General features: G+C 52.5%; 1 protein-coding gene and 1 pseudogene across 1 annotated transcript in view; one reads left to right on the top strand and one right to left on the bottom strand.

The window, feature by feature from the left end:
* Window positions 1-19,714, bottom strand: part of LOC120763919 (M1-specific T cell receptor alpha chain-like) — a 144,122-nt gene extending 124,408 nt beyond the window's left edge. The window contains exons 1-2 of the mRNA XM_040087550.1: window positions 19,631-19,714; window positions 18,491-18,771 (exon numbers count right to left, since the gene is read on the bottom strand). Coding sequence (XP_039943484.1) covers window positions 18,491-18,771; window positions 19,631-19,679 — 330 coding nt within the window. The 5' untranslated portion in view covers window positions 19,680-19,714. The remainder of the gene's footprint in view (window positions 1-18,490; window positions 18,772-19,630) is intronic.
* Window positions 11,844-12,681, top strand: LOC120763921 (feather keratin Cos1-2-like; annotated as a pseudogene).
* Window positions 19,715-20,759: the final 1,045 nt, after the last annotated feature.

The following is a 20,759-nucleotide window of genomic DNA, read 5'->3' as shown; positions in this document are numbered from 1 at the left end:
GTTTTCAACTGATTGCAAACTACATTCCCCATTCCTGTGCAGTGATCAGATGGCAGAGATTTTCATGATTTGTTCTTATTTCTCATTAACTTACTCTGATTTTGACTGGCAATGATTTAAACTCCTTTCCCCGAGTCCACGTGTCTGCCCATGATGGCACTGTTGGGACAGCTCCCTGTCCTTACCTCGACCAGAAAAACTTGACTGTGTATTTTTCCTATGCCTAAATGGAGAGAACAACTCAGCAGCTTGGTGCATCCCTGGAGAACAACCAAAGCCAACTCACCACCCCTTCTCAACTCCTTCTTCCTGATCAAGTGCTCTGTAGCAGCCATGCAGACAAATGTCATCCCTGCTGCTCTGGCTTTCTTAAACACCCTGGCCCCATCCAGCACACCACTCTGGAAGCTACAGCAACACAGCTCCATCATCCCACGGCTCTACAGCCAATGCACAGAGGAGAAACGAGGCTGTGCTGGACAGGACCCCAGGCAAGGTGCACTAAAGCTGCACTTCCCCAAAGAGCCTCTGCAGCTCCCAGAACAGATCCTCCTGCACCATAACTGGCACCAACCCTTCTCCCTCTACTGCCTTTTAGTGCCACCAAGCCAGAGGGATGTTTCCTGCACCTGCCAGTGCCTGACAGGAGCTCCAGGGAGCAGCTGTTAGACAGAAGTGCTGAGATCTGTCTTCCACATCTGTTGATTTTTTGATCCACTCTGCTGCAGAGCTGCTCCAGGGTGATTCTTGCTCCACAGTAATACATTGCTGCATCCCTTTGCTTTGCTGACAGGATCTGCAGTGTGGTCCTGGAACTCTCCACTGATCCCACAAAATGTCCTTGGAACCCTTCTCCATAGATATCACCCTCTATGTAAATACATTTGAGAGAGCCACTTGGGCCCTGGCGGTACCAGTACATGAAGTACATCCGCATAGCATGTCTCTCCATGCTGCACTCAAAGGTGACTGCATTTCCCTCTTGCACGGTCACTTCCCTGGGGTGCTGCTCCAAGGTCATCTGTCCAGTGACTGCTGCAGAGAGCGAGAACAAGCCATGAGCACTCCAAGATTCAGCAAAGCTCAGGGCAATGCTGGTGGGGCTTTGGACCAGGGGGAGGACAAAATTCTCCTCTTTGTAGACAGCTGACAGAGATGGGCCGAGCTGGTAGCAGCCATCAAGGCCCACAGGGAAGGAGAGTCCACATTTCCCTCCCTCCTTTTCCCTGTCAGACAGGAAGCTTTTCTGATTTTCCCGAAAGAAGCAGGAAGAATTTGAATCACAGGGGACAAATCCCTTTGTCCTTGCCAGGAAGGCATGGTGAGGGACCCACCCTCCTGTCCCTGAAACTGCTCCAGATGAGGCCAGGAAAGACAAAGGCTGTCACGGGCAATGGGGCTTGGTCCCTGTGCTGCCATCCTCCAGCTGGTCTGTGCCAGAGGGGCCGCAGTGCCCCAGAGCAGAGTGTGCAGTGCCAGGGCAAAGCGCTGGGCCCCAAGATCTGAGTGCAGCAGGGACGTACCCTGCGTGTGCCCAGGCTGCAGAGGAGGCAGCTTGGATGGAGGTGCCGAGCTCAGAGGCAGAAGAGGAGCAGGGCTGCTCTCCCCGTGCTCCTCAGGCATGGCTGGGCAGCTGGAGCCGGGGAACAGGTCCGGCTGCAAGCGCTCAGCACAGCTGCCCAGAGCCGTGCAGAGCACAGGGCCACGCTCAGCTCCTGGGGCCATCGGCCCTTGCCTTCACTTACCTACAATGGGCAAGAAGCCCACGCACAGGGCACTCCACATGGCCAGAACCGCTCTGTCTGGCCTCTCTCCACCTTCTCTCTGCCTGCACAGCACCTCTGCCCACCCCTGCCCTGCCTGCGCCTCTGGCACTGCACTCAGGCCCAGGCCCTCCTGGTCCCTCCCTCTGTCTGTGACAGCACTGGGGCTGGAGGTGGGGCAGGAGGAGCAGAACTTGAAGCTCTTGCTGCCCTCCTGGGTGTCTCTCATTCTGCATGGTGCAAGAACAGACTTTTTTAGCAGGAAATGCTGTGCTGGGCAAAAGGTGAGGTGTCTCTGAGGGGCCAGCCCTGGCCTTTCTCTCAGGAAATCTCACAGGCTGCTGCTGGCACTTTGGAGCTGAGCAGGGAGGCTGTCAGCTTGTCCTTCCCCTGCCCCCTGGCCCTGGCTCTGCTGAGCTGCTGCTCCCACACGCGACACCTCAGGATCTCAGCTTGGCTTGGCCAGAGCACCCCTAAGCCAAAGTGCTCCTCACCCTGCTCCCAGCACCGACTCACTCCCCAGTGAGGAAACTTCTGCAGCTGCCTCTTCCTGTCACAGCCCTCCTGCACCCCTGCCCATCAGCAAAGGCAACCCAGGAGTCTGCAGGGACCAGGCTGCTCAGCAGAGCCAGGACACTCCCTGCCCTGTGTCCTCCTCCTCAGCTCAGGGCTCTCCCTGTGACCACAGGAGGGGACAGCTCTGAGTCCTGACAGTGTCATTGTCCTGACTGCAACCACCCTGCTGGGGAGCACTGCCCCACTCCACACAGTCCCACCACAGACTGTATCCATTCCCTCCTCTCTTTTTCTGGTATTTGGATACAGTGCTTTGTAGAAGAGATCTTCAGGACAGGGGTGGGAAAGAGGAGTTGGAGAGGGTAGAGGAGCCCAGTGAGAGTGGAGGCTTGAGGCTGGGGAAAAGAGGCAGTGGGATGCAGGCCCAGGGGGAAGCAGGCTGTCCTGGGACACATGGGGCTGCTCCAGCATTTCAGTGGTAACCCTGAGATTAGCTCAGTTGTTTAGAGCATGGCCTTAATAGTGCCAAGGTCACTGGTCTGGTCCCTGTCCGTGGGCCATGCACTTAAGTGTAGGACCCACTGACCCTTGTGGGTTTCTTCCAACTCACAATATACTGTGATTCTGTGATATACCAGGTTCCCTAGAGACCCAAGCCCATGGAACACTGGTCTGGTTTGGAGAAGAAGAAACTGAGGGGCTGCTTCATCCTTTTCTCAGCTTAGTGAGGAGGAGGAATGAAATGGGATATTCTTCCTGGCACGCAGTGAGGGGATGTGGGAACGGTTTAGGGCTGCATGAGAGGAGGTGAAGGCTGGATTATAGGAAGTGTTTCTTTACTGAGAGTGGTCAAATATTGGAACAGGTGTCCTAGAGAGGTAGTCAATGCCCTTATCCTGACTGTATGTAAAAGGAATTTAAAGAACACCCATGCTATGCAACAACAAGCTATATATTTCCCTGAGGCCTGGAATGGTCACACACCTGTAGCTTCCTTCCAATTGAAACAGTTCTTTTTCTCCTCTCTCCCTACTCTCCCCCTCTCCCCTGCAAGCCCCCAGGACTAATGGGACCCCAATTCTCAGACTCCAGGCACAGCCACCCACTGACTCTCCCTTGCACGTGCTGGGACCCACGTGAACATGCAGGAGGGGAGGAAGCCGATGTACTTCAGGCACACCCCAAGTGTCTCTCGCTGCAGTCCCTCCAGGGTGCAGTGATACAGTGCACTGTCCCCCAGCTCCAGCCTGCTGATGGTCAGTGTCCCAGAGCTCTCGTCAGCCTGGCAGGAAATCCTGCTGTGGGCAAAAGGGGCTGTGTGGCTGCTGGAGCCTCCCCGGGCCTGGCACTGCAGCAGGCACTGCAGGGGTTCACCAGGACACTGCAGATACCCGGCCATGCAAATACACGAGGCTTTGGAGCTCTAAGTGCAACGGAGTCCCAGTGTTCCCTGCTGGCCACCACACTGCAGAGCTTGTTGCTTGGATCTCATCACCTCGAAATGAACCTGAAAGTAAATCAGACCCACTGACTCACTGCTTTGCTCTCAGTGGTGCAAGGAGATGGCCCCCAAAAGGGTCAAAGGAAGCTGGCAAAGGTGTTGTCAAAGCCCAGGTGATTTGTGTGTTCCACTTAAGAAGGGGACCAAGAAGGCAGAGTGGGACTGGAGCCAGGCAGTCACCACGCTGACAGGATAACAGAAAAACCTTGAACCTCCCCTACAGAATAGAACATTGCAATTGGAACTCAGAAGGAAAGCCTCATTGCTGGGAAAGGAGCTCTTGATGAAAGCCCTGGATCACTTGTGGTGCTTGGGATGGCCCCCAATTTCTTAGGAACAGCCTTGAACCACTCTGGAATTCACCATCTCCAAATGTCTTGGGTGCTGAGCCAGACCCGAGCTGGTTTGTGTTAAAGCTCAGCTGGCTTTCCTGTCCCCGTGTGAACAGCACAGAAGTATCGGGCAGAGTCGCGGGGGTGCAGGGTCAGAAGGGAGAGATAAACTTCGGACCGGGAATTGTCCCGGGAATTGGTGGCCCGCCCCTGCACTGATTGATCAAAATAAAGAATTCTCGGATTAGAACCAATAAAGGACACAAACTCCGGCCGGCCTCCGGGTGCCTGACGGTACCACAAAATTCCATGATTCTTAAAGGTGAATCCGGAGCCACGGCAGGAGAGGGTGATGGAGTCCCCGGCCGCTCGCAGCGCTCCGCCGGCCTCCTGCAGCCTCGGCTGTGCGCGGAGCCCTGCGGAGGGAGAGCGCAGGGATCGGGCAGCGCCGAGCACGGACCGAGGCCTTGTCCCGGTGTCCCGGTGCCCCCGGCCCGGCACAGCCACAGCCGCCAGCCCCGGCCCACAGCCCCTGTCCCTGTGTGTGCCCCGGCCTCTGCCCGTGCTCCCGACCCGACCTCTGCTCCCGTCCTTTCCCAGTCTCTGCCCTTGTCCCGCTCCCTGTTCGTGCTCCTGTCGCAGTCGCTGTCGCTCGTTGGCCCGGCCCGGGCTCGCTGCCCTCCCCGCCCGGCTCTCACCTGCGGGCCACAAGGCCAAGGCCAAGGCCAGCAGCCACGGCCCCGGCCCGGCCGCCATCGTGCCCGGCCCCGGCTCGGCGGCAGCCGCCCAGGAGCCGAGCGGAGCCGCGCTCGGGCCGCTCCCGCCCGGCCCCGCCTCGCCGGGGCAGCGCCGGCGCCTCTGCCCGCCCCGACACACCCGCCCCGGGCCCCGGGGCCGCGGCCCCGCCGGGCAGCGCAACGGGGGCGACTCAGGAGAACGGAGGCTCGGGCGAGGGACGCTGGCTGCTGTAGGCACAGGAGCAGAGGCGCCTCGGGAGATGAAGGCTGCTGTCCCGGGGCTACCAGCGCGCGTCCATCACTGTCCCGGTTTTTTGCTCTGTGACCCCTTTCGAAGGTGTCGACTTCTCAGTCCTTCTAAGAAAACCCTGCGAAAATTCTAAATACTGCAGCAGCATAGAACATCATAAGGGTGGGGATCTGTGCAGTCTCGTATGTCCTGAGTAGAGTCCCACCTGAGGCTCTGATATTGTGGGGTTTCCAGCATCACCCCACATGTAAGATTTCCTGTCAACTTTCCTGGGATGTTAATAAAACATTCTCTATTCTGAGAGATTCATGTATTATCTTCTAGCTTTAGAGACATCCAGCACCTCCAGGGGCTAAACGTGATGGGTCAGGGAGGGTCTTCAGGAATTAAAATAAGGGGGATAGTCTGGAGAAAGGAGGCTCTCAATAAACTTTGAATGATTATGGTGTTTTGGGGCAGTACCTGAGGACTGCTGGAGGAAAGCAAATGTCACTACTACCTTCAAGAAAGACAAGAAAGATGACCCAGGGAGCTTCCCTCAAGCCCTGAGAGGCTGACTGAGCACCTAATCCTGGACATCATTTCCAGGCAGGTGAAGGACAAGAATGTTTGCAGGACTCATCAAGGGGTACTCACACTTGATAGTGTGAGATAGTGAGACAGGCTTGATAATGAACTTCTATGGTGAAATGATTGGCTTTGTAGGTGAGGGCAGAGCAGTGTGTATTGTTTACCTTGACTAGGGAAGGCTTTCAACACTATCCTTCAAAATAATCCTCCTAAGAGAAGCTGATGAAGTCTCAACTGAATGAGTAGGTGGTGATTGGGACAGAAGAGCAGACAGAGAGAGGAGCCCTAAGAGTTGTGATCAGCAGCATGAGGTCTGGTTGGAAGTCGATTTCTAGCAAGGCACCCCAGAGGGTCCAGCCCTCTTTAGCATCTTTAGCCATGATCTGGAAGCATGGAAATAAAGATGAACTCCAGCAAATTCTTTAATGAAACAAGAGTAGTAGGAGAGGCTGCTACACAACAGGGTTGTGCTGCCACCCAGAGGGACCTCGGCAGGCTGGAGAAATGGAACCTGAGGCAGTTCAAAAAGCTGTACTAGTTTTCAGTGGGATAAAGTTAAACCTTTTTCACCATAGTGCTGATGACACAGGCAGGGGGATGTTTTAGCTGTTGCTCAATAATGCTCAGAGAACATCACGGTCTTCTCTGATTTGCAGAGTGCCCCAACAGTGAGCACGCTAGGGATGGACACAAAGCTGAGAGGATAAACAACCAGGACAGGTGCTGCCAAGTTAGCAAAGGATTATTCCATACAGTAATACATCCTTTCCAGAAATTAGACTCAGAGAAAGAAGGCAGAAAGGGTCTTTTTGGAGTTATGGCATATAGCACCCACAGTGCAGCCTCACAGTGTGAGGATAACCAAGCACCGGTGCAGGTTGTCCGGGTACTTTGTGGAGTCTCAACTCTTGGAGATACTCACAAACTGTTTGCTTGTGACCTGAGGGAAGTGGGGCCTGTGGAGAAGCCAGGCAGGTTAATTCTGAAGGAGCCATATGAGAAGTGTAGGAATACCTACACCCCTTTCCCATTGGTCCTGTGCCTTTTGGACAGAAGAGGTAGAGAAATCAGAAATGCAGGAGTGAAGGCCAACCTGGGATGAAGTGGGTCTTCAGCAGGGCCAAGGTGTTTTAATGCTTTTTGATGTTGTTGTCACTCACAATTCTACTCCGTTTTAAACTGGCAATAAACTAGAATCCTGGCAGTGTGCAGCTAAGGCCAGGAACACCTGCCTTTGATCTGACTCCTTAGGAACAGACCTGAGCCACATTAGCTCCTGGCCCCTGGTGACTCTAACCTTCCTTACATCTAACACACCCCATTCCAGGCCCCAGCAGGTTTGTGTTAAAGCTCAGTTGGGTTGCCTGTCCCTGTGTGAATGGTGCAGAAGTAGTGGGCAGAGTCACTGGGGTGCAGAGACCACAAAACCAGAGATGACTGGGACTGGTAACTCTCCTGTGAGGCTGTGGCCTGACCCTCCACTGCTGCTCCTTTACATTGCCCGAGAAGTTGATGAGAGACACCCACTCAAGGATTCCTCCAGGAGCCTGACGGTACCACCAGAATGTGTATCCCACGCTATGCTACAGTCAAAGTCCTGTTACTCCTTTGGCATTCATCTGACTTGTGAACCGAAGAGCTGAGGGTAGATAAAGATAAACCAGTCAAATTTCTGGGGCACCTTCAGTGTCTTTTCCTGTTGTTCTAGCCAGGACACAAGAAGGTGTCCTTCAGGTCCCAGCAGCACAGTGATGCCCAGTGTACTGCTGTTAAGGTTTCCTAGTGGGAAATTTCTTTTGAGCAACAGGATCAACACGGCTCCAGCAGTTCTCCTTGTAGAATAGGCCAACCTGAGTTCTGCTTGGGCTCTGGGATGCCAAAACCAATTTGCCTTTGAGTTTCCAACTCTACCAAACAGTGACCCTAACGCAGGGGAAGCTCTCATCATGATCATCTTTATCTTTGTCCTCAATCAGTTTTCAATATCTGATGATCTCAAGGTACTGTATTAAATATACAGAACCTCTTGCCTCATGGACAATAGTAGTGCTATTGGTTGCACAGATATTTCATCGTTTTACTAGACTTTCCTTAGCTTTTCTCTTTGTTAGTATTTTCCAAAGTAGCAGACATTGTGCTGGCTGGGGTGTGGGAGGATCTCATCATAGATTACCGTGCACAATGCTGAAGGCATTAAGGTAAAAGCTGCTTTTGTCTTCCTTGGCTGCTCTGCAAAGAGGAGCAAGATGAGGGTCTGTGGTGCATTGGGTTCTTGTGTCAAGGGCTAGGGCTGGCCAGGAACAAAGCAGAGACATGGATCCCCAGGCTCTGCCCACAGCCTGGTCAAGGCTTTGGACAGGATGCCCCAGCAGCTCTGAATTCCGCAGTGTCAACTCCCTGGAAGTGCAGGTAAGGATTAACACTGCAGTTGGATGTTATATCCAGATATGTTGCTTGGTTTTTTTGAGGCAATATTTGTTTCTGAATGAGGAAGTAAGAAAAGTCGTGTTTCAGCTCTTCTGCAAAGAGTCCAGTGGTCCTACCTGCCTAAGTCACTGCTCTGAATACCTCTGCATAAATGGGGACTTTGAGAAAAATAAGGAGGAGTTGGGATGGGAGAAGTTGGAAGGGCCAATATAAGAAGGAGAGGATCATTTTAGATATGAAAGCACAGCCAAAGCTGGAGGATGTAGAGCCTCACCTCTCCTGTGGTGTTGGTGACACAGATTTTGTACGAACGGAAATTTGACTTAGCTCAGGGTGGTGCTTCAGAGCGCAGTAATAAATCGCAGTGTCCTGAAGAGAGACTTCTGATATTTCTAAAGGGGCTGTTTTATTTTTGTAGATCATCATAGAGAATCGACCACTGTGGTACTTGTCATTCTCTGTAGTTTCATATGCTTGCAGGAGAAATGTCAAAGTTTCTCCCGGGAGCTTGCGGTACCAGAAGAAGTTCAAATTGGTGACACCCTCCTTTATGGTGGGCTGGCAAGGAAGAACCACTTGCTGTCCAACTTTGACTAGCACATCAGAGAAGAATTCCTTCGGGGGATCACCTCCAACAAGACCTGCAACACAGGCATAAATGGGTCTGCAGTGAAGTTTGCTTCCTTCTCTAACTTGCTCTGTGTTTAAAATTGCCACACTTTGTGTTCTTCCAAAGAAATGGAAAGTCCAGATATCTACATCCACCCCCCCTTCTACATTTCTCCTTGATGTCATGCTGTTGTTGATAGACACCTCCAAATAACTAAAAAGCATGAGAGACAACAGGAAGGACACGAATACACCCACCTGACTGGATTAGCAGGACACATGCTGGCACAGCCATGGTGAACATCATTTTTCCCAGCTCAAGAATCCTTTTGCTTCATGAGACTCTCAGCACACAGCAGAACACTCTTGGTAGCACAATGAAAAGGCACCACCCTGCAGAGAGAGTGCAGTGCATGTGTGACACAGTCATGCCTCTGCCGTGTGGAGGGCTGGAATGAGGACCATACACCTTTTGCCTTTGCTTGTCTCCACAGCCGAGAGTGGATTGTCTCAGTGGCTTCTTGTACTTTTCATTCGGCTTCTTTCTCTGTTCATGACATTTACTGTGCGAGGTAACGTCTCTGCCGATCTGCAGAGTGTGTCTGCTGTTGTGTGCTCCTTGATGGTGCTTCTGAAAGCACAACAGCTCCTCAGGGCGTCATCAGAGCTTTCAGGGCTCTGGGAAACACAGGTGTCATGTTCTTAAAGAGTTTGAGGTTTCTCTTTGTTTAGCCTCTGATATTTTGGAAGCAGCTGTTCAATGTTTCTCCACACATGACGACTCCGCAGATGAGGGAGGAAGTTGATTGGTGGGGAAAAGGTATTTTAATGGGTGAACACATAAATTTCTGAAATAGAGTGATGGAGTCCTGGTTCCAATGGGTTGGCTTGGTGCTGGCTGGGGAAGAACAAACTGAGAGCGTGGTGAGGAGGAGGAATCTGCAGCCCCATCCACAGTGCAGTTCTATGCCTGTGCAAGGCATAAGGGCAGGACTTAGAGCTTTCCAACCACTGTTGGCACAGTGGAAAGGAAAGGAACTGAGATGGGGACAGAGACAGGAGGCAGAGTCCTGGTGTGTGGATCTAGTGAGCAGAGAAGTCCTAAAGAGCAGATCCTGAGCAGCACCTCTCTCCTGTTCCAGCCTCCTGGCAAATCCTGAGATTTTGCTCTTTCTTATTTTGGTGCATACTTTGACTACAACTGAGAGAGAGATCTTCATTGCTGGGCATCTGATCCTGCTGCAGTGTACTTTTCATCAGCCAAAGCGGCAAGCTGAGGGTGGCCCTGTGAATCAAAGAGCCTCGGGTGAAATCTGCCCAGGTGGTGAACATCCCCTGGCCAAAGCAGCCACTGTTCTCTGAGGACACAGCGATGCCCAGAAGGTACCTGGGCACACTGGTCCCTGATGACCCATAGGACTAGTGACTTCAGTGCAAGGTGCAGATATTTGGGACAGACAGCCCAGCCAATGTGAGCACTTTGAAAACTACAGTGGGAAGGAGCTGGTTTGGTGTCATGCCTGTGGGAGGGCAATGTCCTGCACCTGGGGAGGAACAACCCCATGCACCAGTGTGTGCTGGGAACTGCCCAGTTGTTAAGCAGATTTGCAGAAAACAGCCTGGGGGGGGTTCTGCTGGATACCACACTGACAATGAGCCAGTAATGTTCCCTTGCCTTAAAGAAGGAACTCATAAAGCAAACCTTATCCTCTGGTACTCTCTAGCCCTTGGGACAACAGCCATGTCTTGTGCTGGTGAGGGACAGAGAAAAGACTTCCAGCTGCAGAGATGCACTCCAAATATTCTCACACCTAATTAAGCTAAGAATCCAAACTGCTTTGAAGACATCCTTGTGGGGGGCTGAAATCATCAGGAAGACTGAGCTTTGCAAGTGCAGGATAGAGATCCTGCAGATACACAAGGTTGCATTTCAGTGCCTCTGCTGTGGGCAGATCTCTGCCAGGTTTGATCTGTTGCTGTTCAGCTGCACTGAATCTCCTTCTGGTCCTGGCTGCTCTGTGGAGCTTGTGGGCAGAGCAGCAGAGGGAGTCCCTGCTGTGAGCAGCATGTTCCCTTGTGAGGAGGGACACACAGACGCACACATGCTCATGTGACTCATGTCGCTCATGCAGAAATCTGCACCCAAAACCACTTGCAGAAATCTAGCATGCAGAGAACACCCGGCAAGAGAACACATGCAAAAACATGGCAAACTGTGTGCTCAACTGGGGATGCCCTGGGGGTAGCCCCATCAGGGATGCTGGAGCATTCTGGAGAAGGCCAACACCCCAGATGTGCTAATGGTGTTGTTTGAAGAGGGGAGGTGAATTGGGAGCTTTGAAGAAAACACATTCAAGGAGTCATGGGCATCATGGGCAATACATGTCTGCCCTGTTGAGCCTTGCATTGAAGATTTGAGAAACTCCTACAGTGCCCGGTGCCAGCCTGTGTATGAGCGTCATGGCAGAAATAACCTTACAGAGTGTAAAGAGAAAATGTATGATTGATTGGTTTTTTTGTTTATGGTTTTTTTGTTATTCCAAATAGAAGGCACTAGGGTATGGGAGGGAAGCAGAAGCTCTTTCTGGTTGGGGTCTGTGAGAGTGTCTTTCGAAAATCCACCAGGGTCTGTATAATGCTGTATGAACACAGGATTCCTAGAATCTGAAAGAATGCAAAGTTTAATTCCTATCTATACTGCTGTTTTTATTCTGTGTTACTAATACAGCCCCTTTATAATGACATTTGCTACCAGACCTTTGTTTCTGAGGTCAGGGAGGGACCCTGCATCTCTTCTTCCCCCATGACACCTCCTGATACAGAAGAAAAACAGACAAAACAAGCCAGCAGAATTTTCCTGATACAATGTTAGGTGGGATATGGTCAAACCCAGGAACAGGCCACTTCTTGCCAACAGGACCATAAAGACCCCAAAGGAGTGGCCCAGGTTGACATAATTTGCCTTTTCTGGACTTGTCCAGTTGGTGTTCTGAGTCCTCTACCCACAATGATGTGTTTTGATCCAGAAATGCTTGGGCCTCTCATCCTGTCACATTAAAAAAAAAAAAAAAAAAAAAGTCTTCATACAGGAAGCCAGACTCCAGTCCATGGTATCAGCTGGAATGTTTTGCATTCAAGATGAATTTGTCAGAAAATTATCACCTCCACAAGGGGTGCATCTGTCAGCTTGAGGCAGTAAAGGTCCATGGTAAAAGCCAGCCCAGCTCTTTGCTTTCTCATCCCTTTCTCTCGCCTCCTTCTCCTTGGGAGTCAGGTGAATCTGAAACCCTTTCTTCTTCTCTGCTTTCTCTAAAAGGAGGTCTCAACTCAATGGACCTCTCAGCTGATTACAGCTGTCTTCTGTGACGGCTCTTGGGGCTGTTTGTCATGGGAGAGGGAAGTGGGGAGAAGGTTGGAAGTGCAGGGAGGCTGGAACTGTGATCAGTGATCATCTGGACTCGGAGCCTGGGCAGCGGCTGCGTAGGAGCTGGTGGCTCTTTTTAGGATGAGGCCAACTAGCCCTCACACATCTCTGCAGAGCCTCCACCTCCTGGCCCTGCATGTTATTTGACTCCTGATGTGGTGACAGTCTGCTTCTCACGTATCCTTATATTTTGCTTCTTCCCTGCCCTCTCTCCAGGTGCCCCTCATGCCCCAAGACATGTTCTGCATAGAGAAATGCCAGCCCTGCCGTCCCTGCCAGCCCTGCGGCCCCACCCCGCTGGCCAGCAGCTGCAATGAGCCCTGTGTCAGGCAGTGCCAGGACTCCCATGTGGCCATCCAGCCCTCACCCGTGCTGGTGACCCTGCCCGGCCCCATCCTCAGCTCCTTCCCACAGAACATCGCCGTGGGATCCTCCACCTCTGCTGCTGTTGGCAGCATCCTCAGCTGTGGCGGAGTGCCCATCAACTCTGGGGGCTTTGACCTCTCCTGCATCACCAACTGCTATGGTGGCAGCAGATGTCGTCCCTGCTAAAGCCACTGGTGCAGCCCTCACAAGGATCCCCAGGAACCCAGAAGCTGATGCTGGACTAAGGACAAAGCTCCTGGCTGTTGAATTCAGAGGTGCTGAGCATTCAGTGCTGCCCTTCCAAAGGATGGCAGCTGGGAGGCTCTGAAACCACTGCCAGTGTTTGACTTCCCTCTCTCACACTCTCTCCCATCTCTCACTTGTCTTCTGTACTTCTGTGCTGGAACAACACTAAGCCAGAGCTACCAAGCCCAGACAGGAACAGGGAACAGGAGTGTTCCTCTTCCTAGGAAGCCTCTGACCATGGGCTCTGAACAGTTCTGACAGCTGCTGGAGCCACACAGAATTCTCTGAGGACCTGCTGGAACCCACAGCCTCTTGCCAGGGACACACACAGACCTCAGACCTCCAGCCCTCTAGGGCAACCTGGAAATCTGATGCTCAACCACTCATCAAGAAGAAACCTCACAGCCTTTGAGGCTGGGTGTCGGCGGGTCTGGCTTTTACCCTGTCTCCTAGGGAAAACTCCAAGGAATCTGAATTCTGTGAAAGAAGTTTGTGGTATCAACACTGAGCCGTTGTGAGAAGTGCTTGAAGATGCCCAAGACCCCTACATTCCCTTCTTTTATGGGTGGAGAGCTCGAAATCCTGTTGGCGTTGGTGCCGGTATGGGCGATGGTGCCATTGCCGGTGTTGGTGCCCGGTGGCAGTGTTGGTTCCGATGTTGGTACTGGTGTCGATTCCGGTGTTGGTGTCAGTGCCACTGTTGGTGTCAGTGTCAGTTCTGGTGTCGGTGTCGGTTCCAGTGCTGGTGTCAGTGCCGGTGTCGGTTCCGGTGCCGATGCTGGTGTCAGTTCTTGGGTCGGTGTCGGTGTCGGTTCCGCTGTCGGTTCCGCTGTCGGTTCTGGTGTCAGTTCAGGTGTCGGTGTTGGTTCCGGTGTAGGTTCTGGTGTCAGTTCTGGTGTCGGTGTTGGTTCCGGTGTCGGTTCTGGTGTCAGTTCAGGTGTCGGTGCTGGTGTCGGTTCTGGTGTCAGTTCAAGTGTTGCTACCAGTATCGGTGCCGGTGTCGGTTCAGGTGTCGGTGCCGGTTCTGGTGTCAGTTCTCAGGTGTCGGTGTCGGTGCCGGTGTCGGTGTCGGTGCCGGTGTCGGTTCTGGTGTCAGTTCTGGTGTCGGTTCTGGTGTCGGTTCCGGTGTCAGTTCTGGTGTCGGTGCCGGTGTCGGTTCCGCCCCGCCAGCCCGGCATGGGCGGAGCGGCAGCGCCCCCTGCTGGCCGCGGCCGGCGCTGTGCCCCCGGCCCCGCCCGGCCCCGCCCGCGGCGGTTCGTGCCCGGCCGCAGCCCCGGCTCCTCTGCCCGTGGGCCCAGCGCGCAGTAATACACGGCCGCGTCCCCGCGCCGGGGCCGCCGGAGCCGCAGCGCGCTCGATCGCCGATCTGCCGACACCCACAGACGACCCGCACTCTCCGGCAGCTCTTTAGACTCTTTCATAGTGACTACGAAGAGTACGGGTTGTCGGCCCGGAAGCTGACGGTACCACTGGATCCAGTCGCTGATCTGGATTTGGGGATGTGAGCAGGTGATGTTGATGCCGCTGCCCTCGGTGGTCTCCACTGACGGCTCCTGCTGTACCTGGGCTCTGGCCACAGCCACTGCCACGGAGAAAAGAACAATTGCTTTTCTTTAGTAGAAAATGCCATGCAGGGGGATGTAGGAGAGGAAGGCAGATCAGAGTGAACTCAGATATGTTCTCATAATGAAGTATGCAGAGGTGATTTCACTGAGAGTGCTTGTTTGAGGACAAGAATCTTTGGGGTGTGTTTTGAGGAAAATTCAGAAGGAAGTTTAAAAAACCAGACGGGATGAGAGGGATGGATGGATGGATGGATGGATGGATGGATGGATACAGACATGGAGTATAAAAGGCAAACTGGGAAGCAATGACTTCAGTGACAGAAGAAAGTGTGAAACCAGAGGAGAGGACAGAGGGTGAACAAGAACCGAAAAGGAAGGGGAGAGTAAGAGATGAATCTTGGGCTAGAGCCGGTCTCACATAACCCGCCGACCCAGACGTCCCCGGCCGTCATCGCAACGCACCGAGCAGCACCACGGCCAGCGCCGCCAGCCCCGCGCCCCGACAGCGCCGCATCCCGCCGCTCCGCCGGCCGAGCATCGCTGTCCCCCTCAGCCCCGGCTCTCTGCTGTGCCCGTGCCGCCTCCTCTCGGCCGCTGCCAGCTCCGCCCCGGCCGGCCTCAGCCCCCGCCTCTCACCGCACCAGCACAATCAGGCACGCAACAATTTCGGCATCGCCAGAGCCAAGAGACAGCCGTGTCCCATCCCACACACCACCGACATGGAATCGAAAACAAATCCACCATGCACACATCTGCAGCGGGCAGCTGCCGTCAGCAGTCGGCTGCACTCAGGCTCCTTCTGAGCCTGGGAAGCTGCTGCTCTGTGCTGCTCAGGGCCAGAGCAGTGCTCAGTGTCCCTGGCAGAGTCAGGAAATTCCCTCCCGGTGAGGGACACACACACACAGACACAGGTTGGGGCACAGCGGTGTGGAGCCCTACACAAATCTGTGCTTCACGTGTGTCCATGCAAACGGGGCAGCTCCAAGGGCACCCAGGGCAGGAACACAGCACCAGCCCTGGGCTCTGCTGAGGACATGTGGGGCCAAAAGCAGCAGGGCTGGAGTGTGGAAGGACAAGGTCCCAGGCAAGCACAGCACAATTTTTCTTTATTTGGAGATTGCACATTGCAGAGATTATTACAGACCAGTCAGCCTGACCTCAGTACCTGGCAAAATAATGGAACAGTTTATACTGAGTGTCATCACACAGAATTTGCAGGATAGCCGGGGTCTTAGGCCCAGCCAGCACAGGTTTAGGAGGGGTAGGTCATGTTTGACCAACCTGATCTCCTTTTATGATCAGGTGACCCGCCTGGTGGATGCAGGGAAGGCTGTGGCTGTTGTCTATTTGGACTTCAGCAAGGCCTTTGACACTGTCTCCCACAGCATACTCCTGGAAAAGCTGGCAGCCCGTGGCTTGGACAGGAGCACTCTGTGCTGGGTTAGGAACTGGCTGCATGGCCGGGCCCAGAGAGTGGTGGGGAACAGTGCTGCATGCAGCTGGCAGCCAGTCACCAGTGGTGTTCCTCAGGGGTCTGTGCTGGGGCCAGTTTTGTTCAATATTTTTGTTGATGACATGGATGTGGGTATTGAATCTTTGATTAGTAAATTTGCGGATGACACTAAGCTGGGAGCGTGTGTCCATCTGTTGGAAGGTAGGATGGCTCTGCAGAGAGATCTGGAACGGTTGGATGGATGGGCAGAGTCCAACAAGATGAAGTTTAATAAGTCCAAGTGCTGAGTCCTGCACTTTGGGCACAATAACCCCTGCAGCATTATGGGTTGGGGACGGTGTGGCTGGACAGTGCCCAGGAGGAAAGGGACCTGGGGGTGCTGGTGACAGCAGCTGAACATGAGCCAGCAGTGTGCCCAGGTGGCCGAGAGGGCCAATGGCTCCTGGCCTGTATCAGGAATGGTGTGGCCAGCAGGAGCAGGGTGGTCATTCTGCCCCTGTGCTCGGCACTGGTCAGGGCACACCTTGAGTGCTGTGTCCAGCTCTGGCCCCTCAGTTTAGGAAGGACATTGAGGTGCTTCAGCATGTCCAGAGGAGGGCAACGAGGCTGGTGAAGGACTTGGAACACAAGCCATATGAAGAATGACTAAGGGAGCTGGGGTTGTTCAGCCTGGAGAAAAGGAGACTCAGAGATTACCATATCACTCTCTACAACTCCCTAAAGGGTGCCTGTATCAGCTGGGGGTTGGTCTCTTTATCCAGGCAGCAATTGACAGAATGAGAGGACACAGTCTCAGGTTGTGTCAAGAGAAATATAGGAAAAAGTTTTTCACAGAAAGAGTGATAAGGTACTGGAATAGTCTTCCCAGGGAGGTGGTGGAGTCACCGTTCCTGGACATGTTTAAAAAAAGATTGGATGTGGCACTCAATGCCATGATCTAGTTGAGGTGTTAGGGCATGGGTTAGATTCAATGATCTTGAAGGTCTCTTCCAACCTAGACATTCTGTGATTCTGTGATTCTGTGAGATGAATCAAAGTAGTCCAAAACACTTTCCCAATGGATGTGCTCCAATGGATGGGGCCAAAATCATCAGACCATTGTACACACATGTGATGCAACTTTCTGGTGAGCACCTGGGTGAGTTCAGAGTTCTTTCCCCAGCCTTTGCCTGTATCATGGGTTGGCACAGTTTTGTTTTTACTTATACAGAAATGTGGAATGTTTTTCCCTGTCAGGACCTTAGAGTTGCTTTTGGGGGGAAGGACAGGGACCTATCAGAAATCTAGCCAAGATATTGGCAGCTAATTTAACCAATGAAGATTCCAATGTGACTTTGGAAAGGACATTTAAAGCCCTCACCTCCACAGATCGCCCTTTCTGTTGAGATGGCCATTAGGTAATAGGGTGGGCAGCCAGGGGGCACGGGTCAGGCCCCGCTGCCGTCTGGGAGCTGCTGCCCACATGGGAGCAGCCTGGGTTAAGCACTTTCTCCTGGTGGGAAGAGAAAAAAGAACAGCTCAGCGATGCCACGTGTTTACAACTTCGTGGCAGCTCTGTGCTGGGTCGCCCTGGATGGGACCGAGGGGTGGAAAAGAAGAAGACCTCCAGAAGACCTCCACTGGTTGTCCCCTGTTGGCACAGCTTTGCATCTCACCAGCCCTGCAGCCCAGGTCAGGGAGCACATGGCCCCTGCAGGCCTGGGCAGATGTAACCCTTTCCTAGCAACGTGGAGCTTCTAAAGCACAACCCTTCTTTGTGCGAGAGAAGAAAGGAAACAGAGGGTACCTAAAAGAGACACCTTATGAAGTCAGTGGATTAGAAGTGAAAGAACTAATAATATTATTGGAATAGGATTGAAGAAGTGGATATTTTTAACTGGACTTCTCTGGGGTAAACTATAGAGAAATGAACTGTTCTTTGTAGCATCTTGGTGTTGTTGGGGAGAATGCTAATTCTAATGAAAATTGAGGACTGATGTAATTGAGATTTAATTGAGAACTTTAACGCCCCTGCTCCTGGGTTAAGAGGAGGTCTCAGGCTTTGAGACAAAGATGATTTTAGACTAGAAGAACTATTCATAAACAGAACCCCAGATACACTGAGAGGCCATGCTGATAGAACATCACAGTCTGCAAAAAACTCCAGGCGGTTGCAGATGTGTGCCATTTAAGAACCAATGGACTATTTTGTCTTGTGGCAAATGTCTCCATGAAACCCTAGAGAGACTCCTCCTAAATAATGAATGATTATGTTGCAATAGAAAACTGTCAGAAAATCACAAGTTGTGTCTTTTTGTGTTGTTTTATAAGAAAGTTAATAGTTTGTAGGGGGAGGGAAAAGTGTTGTGAAGTTTCATTCTGGTTTGGTTTGGGTTTGTTGGCTTTGGTTTTGGTTTTTATTTTTTTTCCCCAGTTGTTTCTTTCACTCTTTCAATGAGCCTTAATAGAACTATTTTGCTCATTTTCAAGCTTGAGCCTGCTTGGCTTATTTGCCTAATCACTCTCCCGCAAAAAAAAAACAAAAAAAACCCAAAAAAAACCAACAAAAAAACCCCCACCACCACTAAATTTAGCAACTGGAATTTAGTGAACATAAAAGCACCACATTAATTGGTGTTTGTGCCCCAGTTACATTAAATTAAAACCATTACAGCCTGGCCCAGACACATCCCCTCCCTCCCCTGGGTTGTTGCACAGCTGAGGAAGCTCCCTGCAGCAGGGTGTCTTGCACAGCACAGAGGTACAAGGCAGTGTCAGAGCCCTGCACTTCCTCCACCCGCAGGACACTGGATTTCCCCGTGGTGTTCAGGTGCGTGGTGATACGGCCATTGTGCTTGGAGCCAGGCACTGCTTGATAGGAGACCAGCTGTGGGGCTTGGCCTTTCTGCTGCTGGTACCAGAACAATGAAGGAAGATAACTGGTCTGGTATTTGCAGGTGGTCTGGAAGGGGTGTCCCTGCTTCACCATGACTGGTCCATTTTCCTGGGTGACCGTGACCTGCCCCATGGTGCCTGGAAGAAAGTCAATGTCAGCAGCTGTGCAAAGAAGGACTAATGGAAGCATAATGTATTGCGTGGAAAACCATGGTGCAGAAAGCTCCTTGCTCTGTAGCAAAGTCCTGAGAGATTTTGGGTATTAGTTTGGAGCTCTTTCCTCTGCATCACCCAAAGGAGATCTGGGCTGTGTCTCTGATCCTGCTTCTACTGCTTAAAGCACAATGGATAAGCCTCTCATGCCTGAAATTTGTATGCTGGAACCAGCAGCCCTCCAGTAGCATGAGGAGCCCATCGAGGCACAGCAGAAAGGTTCATGCTGCTTCCCCTTCTCTGTCACCTCTGAGAGCTCCCCGATCCCTGAGTACACACAATGCTGAGCTTGGAAAGAGGGAGCCCTGGCTGTGCTGCCAGCCCGGAGAACACTGGAAGCCGTGGCAGAGCTGTGTCAGCCTGGAGGCAGAATGGGACACCCTGCTAATGTCAGTGAAATGAGAGTTGAAAAGTGCCTGGGGCAGATTTGATGGGATCTGTGAATTTCCATTAGAAAAGGGAGGAAGGAGGGATTGCAGAGACAGCTGAGATGTGCTGAGGTGACAGCAGGAGGATGAGAAGAGAGAGGCAGAGGGAGATGCATTGAAGGTGAGAGAAAAGACAGAGAAAGGGTCTGGTGTTTCTCTTCACTCCCTTCCCTTTTCCTTTAGAAATCGAAGAGCTTCTTCAGGAAGAATTTGGGAAACCACAAGGAGAAGCAGACTTTTCTCAGCCTTTTCCCTCTATTCGCTGCTATTTCCTTACGTGATTTGATAAGTCTGTTGAGAATATCCTGAGGGAAGGAAGAAGAAGCCGGATGCCTTGGGAAAAAGCCAGGACTTACCCAGGAGCTGTCCCAGGAAGACGGTGAGGATGAGACAGGCGAGGTGCATGGCGAGAGCAAGCTGCGTGTTTGCTGAGTGAGGCAGGGACAGAAAGCACGTCCCAGCCCCGAGAGAACAGAGCTGCCGGAAACGACTCTCGGGGGCAGCAGCGGGAGCAGCAGCGGGAGCAGGCACAGACATGACCTGTCCTTGCAGTGCCTGAAATGCTCCTGCTGGGTTTCTGGCTCGTCCAGCAGCAGCCGCCGTGGCTCCCTCAGCCATCGGCATGCTGAGCATTCCGTGCCTCTGGGCCTGAGCCATGGGAAGGGGCTGTTCCCGCTCAGCTCGCAGTGGAGTCCTCACCTCGCCAGCTGCCATGGCCAGCTCTGCTGCACAGCCAGGGTTGGGCATCGGGGAGCTCAGGGGCTTCTTCCCCACGGAGGTTTCTCATCTCTCTGGGGTCTGTGCAATTTCCTCTGCAAACAGGAGACTCCTCTGTCTGTGTCACTTCTCCCCTGCCCTTCTCCATCTGCCTGGGATGAACGCCTCTCCCAGGTCCCTCACTCCCACTCCCTTCTTCAAGTCAGCTCCCGAGTGATCCCATCCTGGTCATTTTGATTTCCTCTAAAACGGGTTGGTCACAAAGAAGGTCGAGAATGATGTGAACATTGGTGCAGGTAATGATAATGGTTGTAATAGGAACATTGTCATGCAAGTGTTGCACCTCCCCAGGGATTAGAAGGAGGTTTCTAGAGAAGTGAAGGTTCCTTAGGTTGTCAGAGATTTTCCAGGTGAAAGTTACCCTCCTACGAACTCCTTTGAGAATTTTTACTTCATAGGCTTCAAAGCAAGGGAAAAAAAGTAAGACATACGGGAGATGAGGATTCTTCCCAGCATCTGTGCTGGGAAGAGAAAACTGAATCCAAACCTGTTGATTTCAGAAACACATCAATAACTGTCTCTCCTTTCCTGGGGCCTCCATCTCCTCTCTCGCCATCTCTTTACACTTTGTCACTGACAAACTTCAGCCTGAGTAAATTCACAGCCCCAGCCGCTGTTTCCTCATGGCCCATCAATTAGAGGCTGCAGAGCCCTGAGCTCCCTCCTTCTCTCCCTTATCACCTACTGTCACATTGGTGTCATTATGCG

The sequence above is a fragment of the Hirundo rustica genome, chromosome 27 (genome assembly GCF_015227805.2).
Source record: "Hirundo rustica isolate bHirRus1 chromosome 27, bHirRus1.pri.v3, whole genome shotgun sequence".
NCBI lineage: Eukaryota > Metazoa > Chordata > Aves > Passeriformes > Hirundinidae > Hirundo > Hirundo rustica.
The sequence above is the reverse complement of the archived record's forward strand: the minus strand, read 5'-3'. Positions and strand labels throughout refer to the sequence as shown.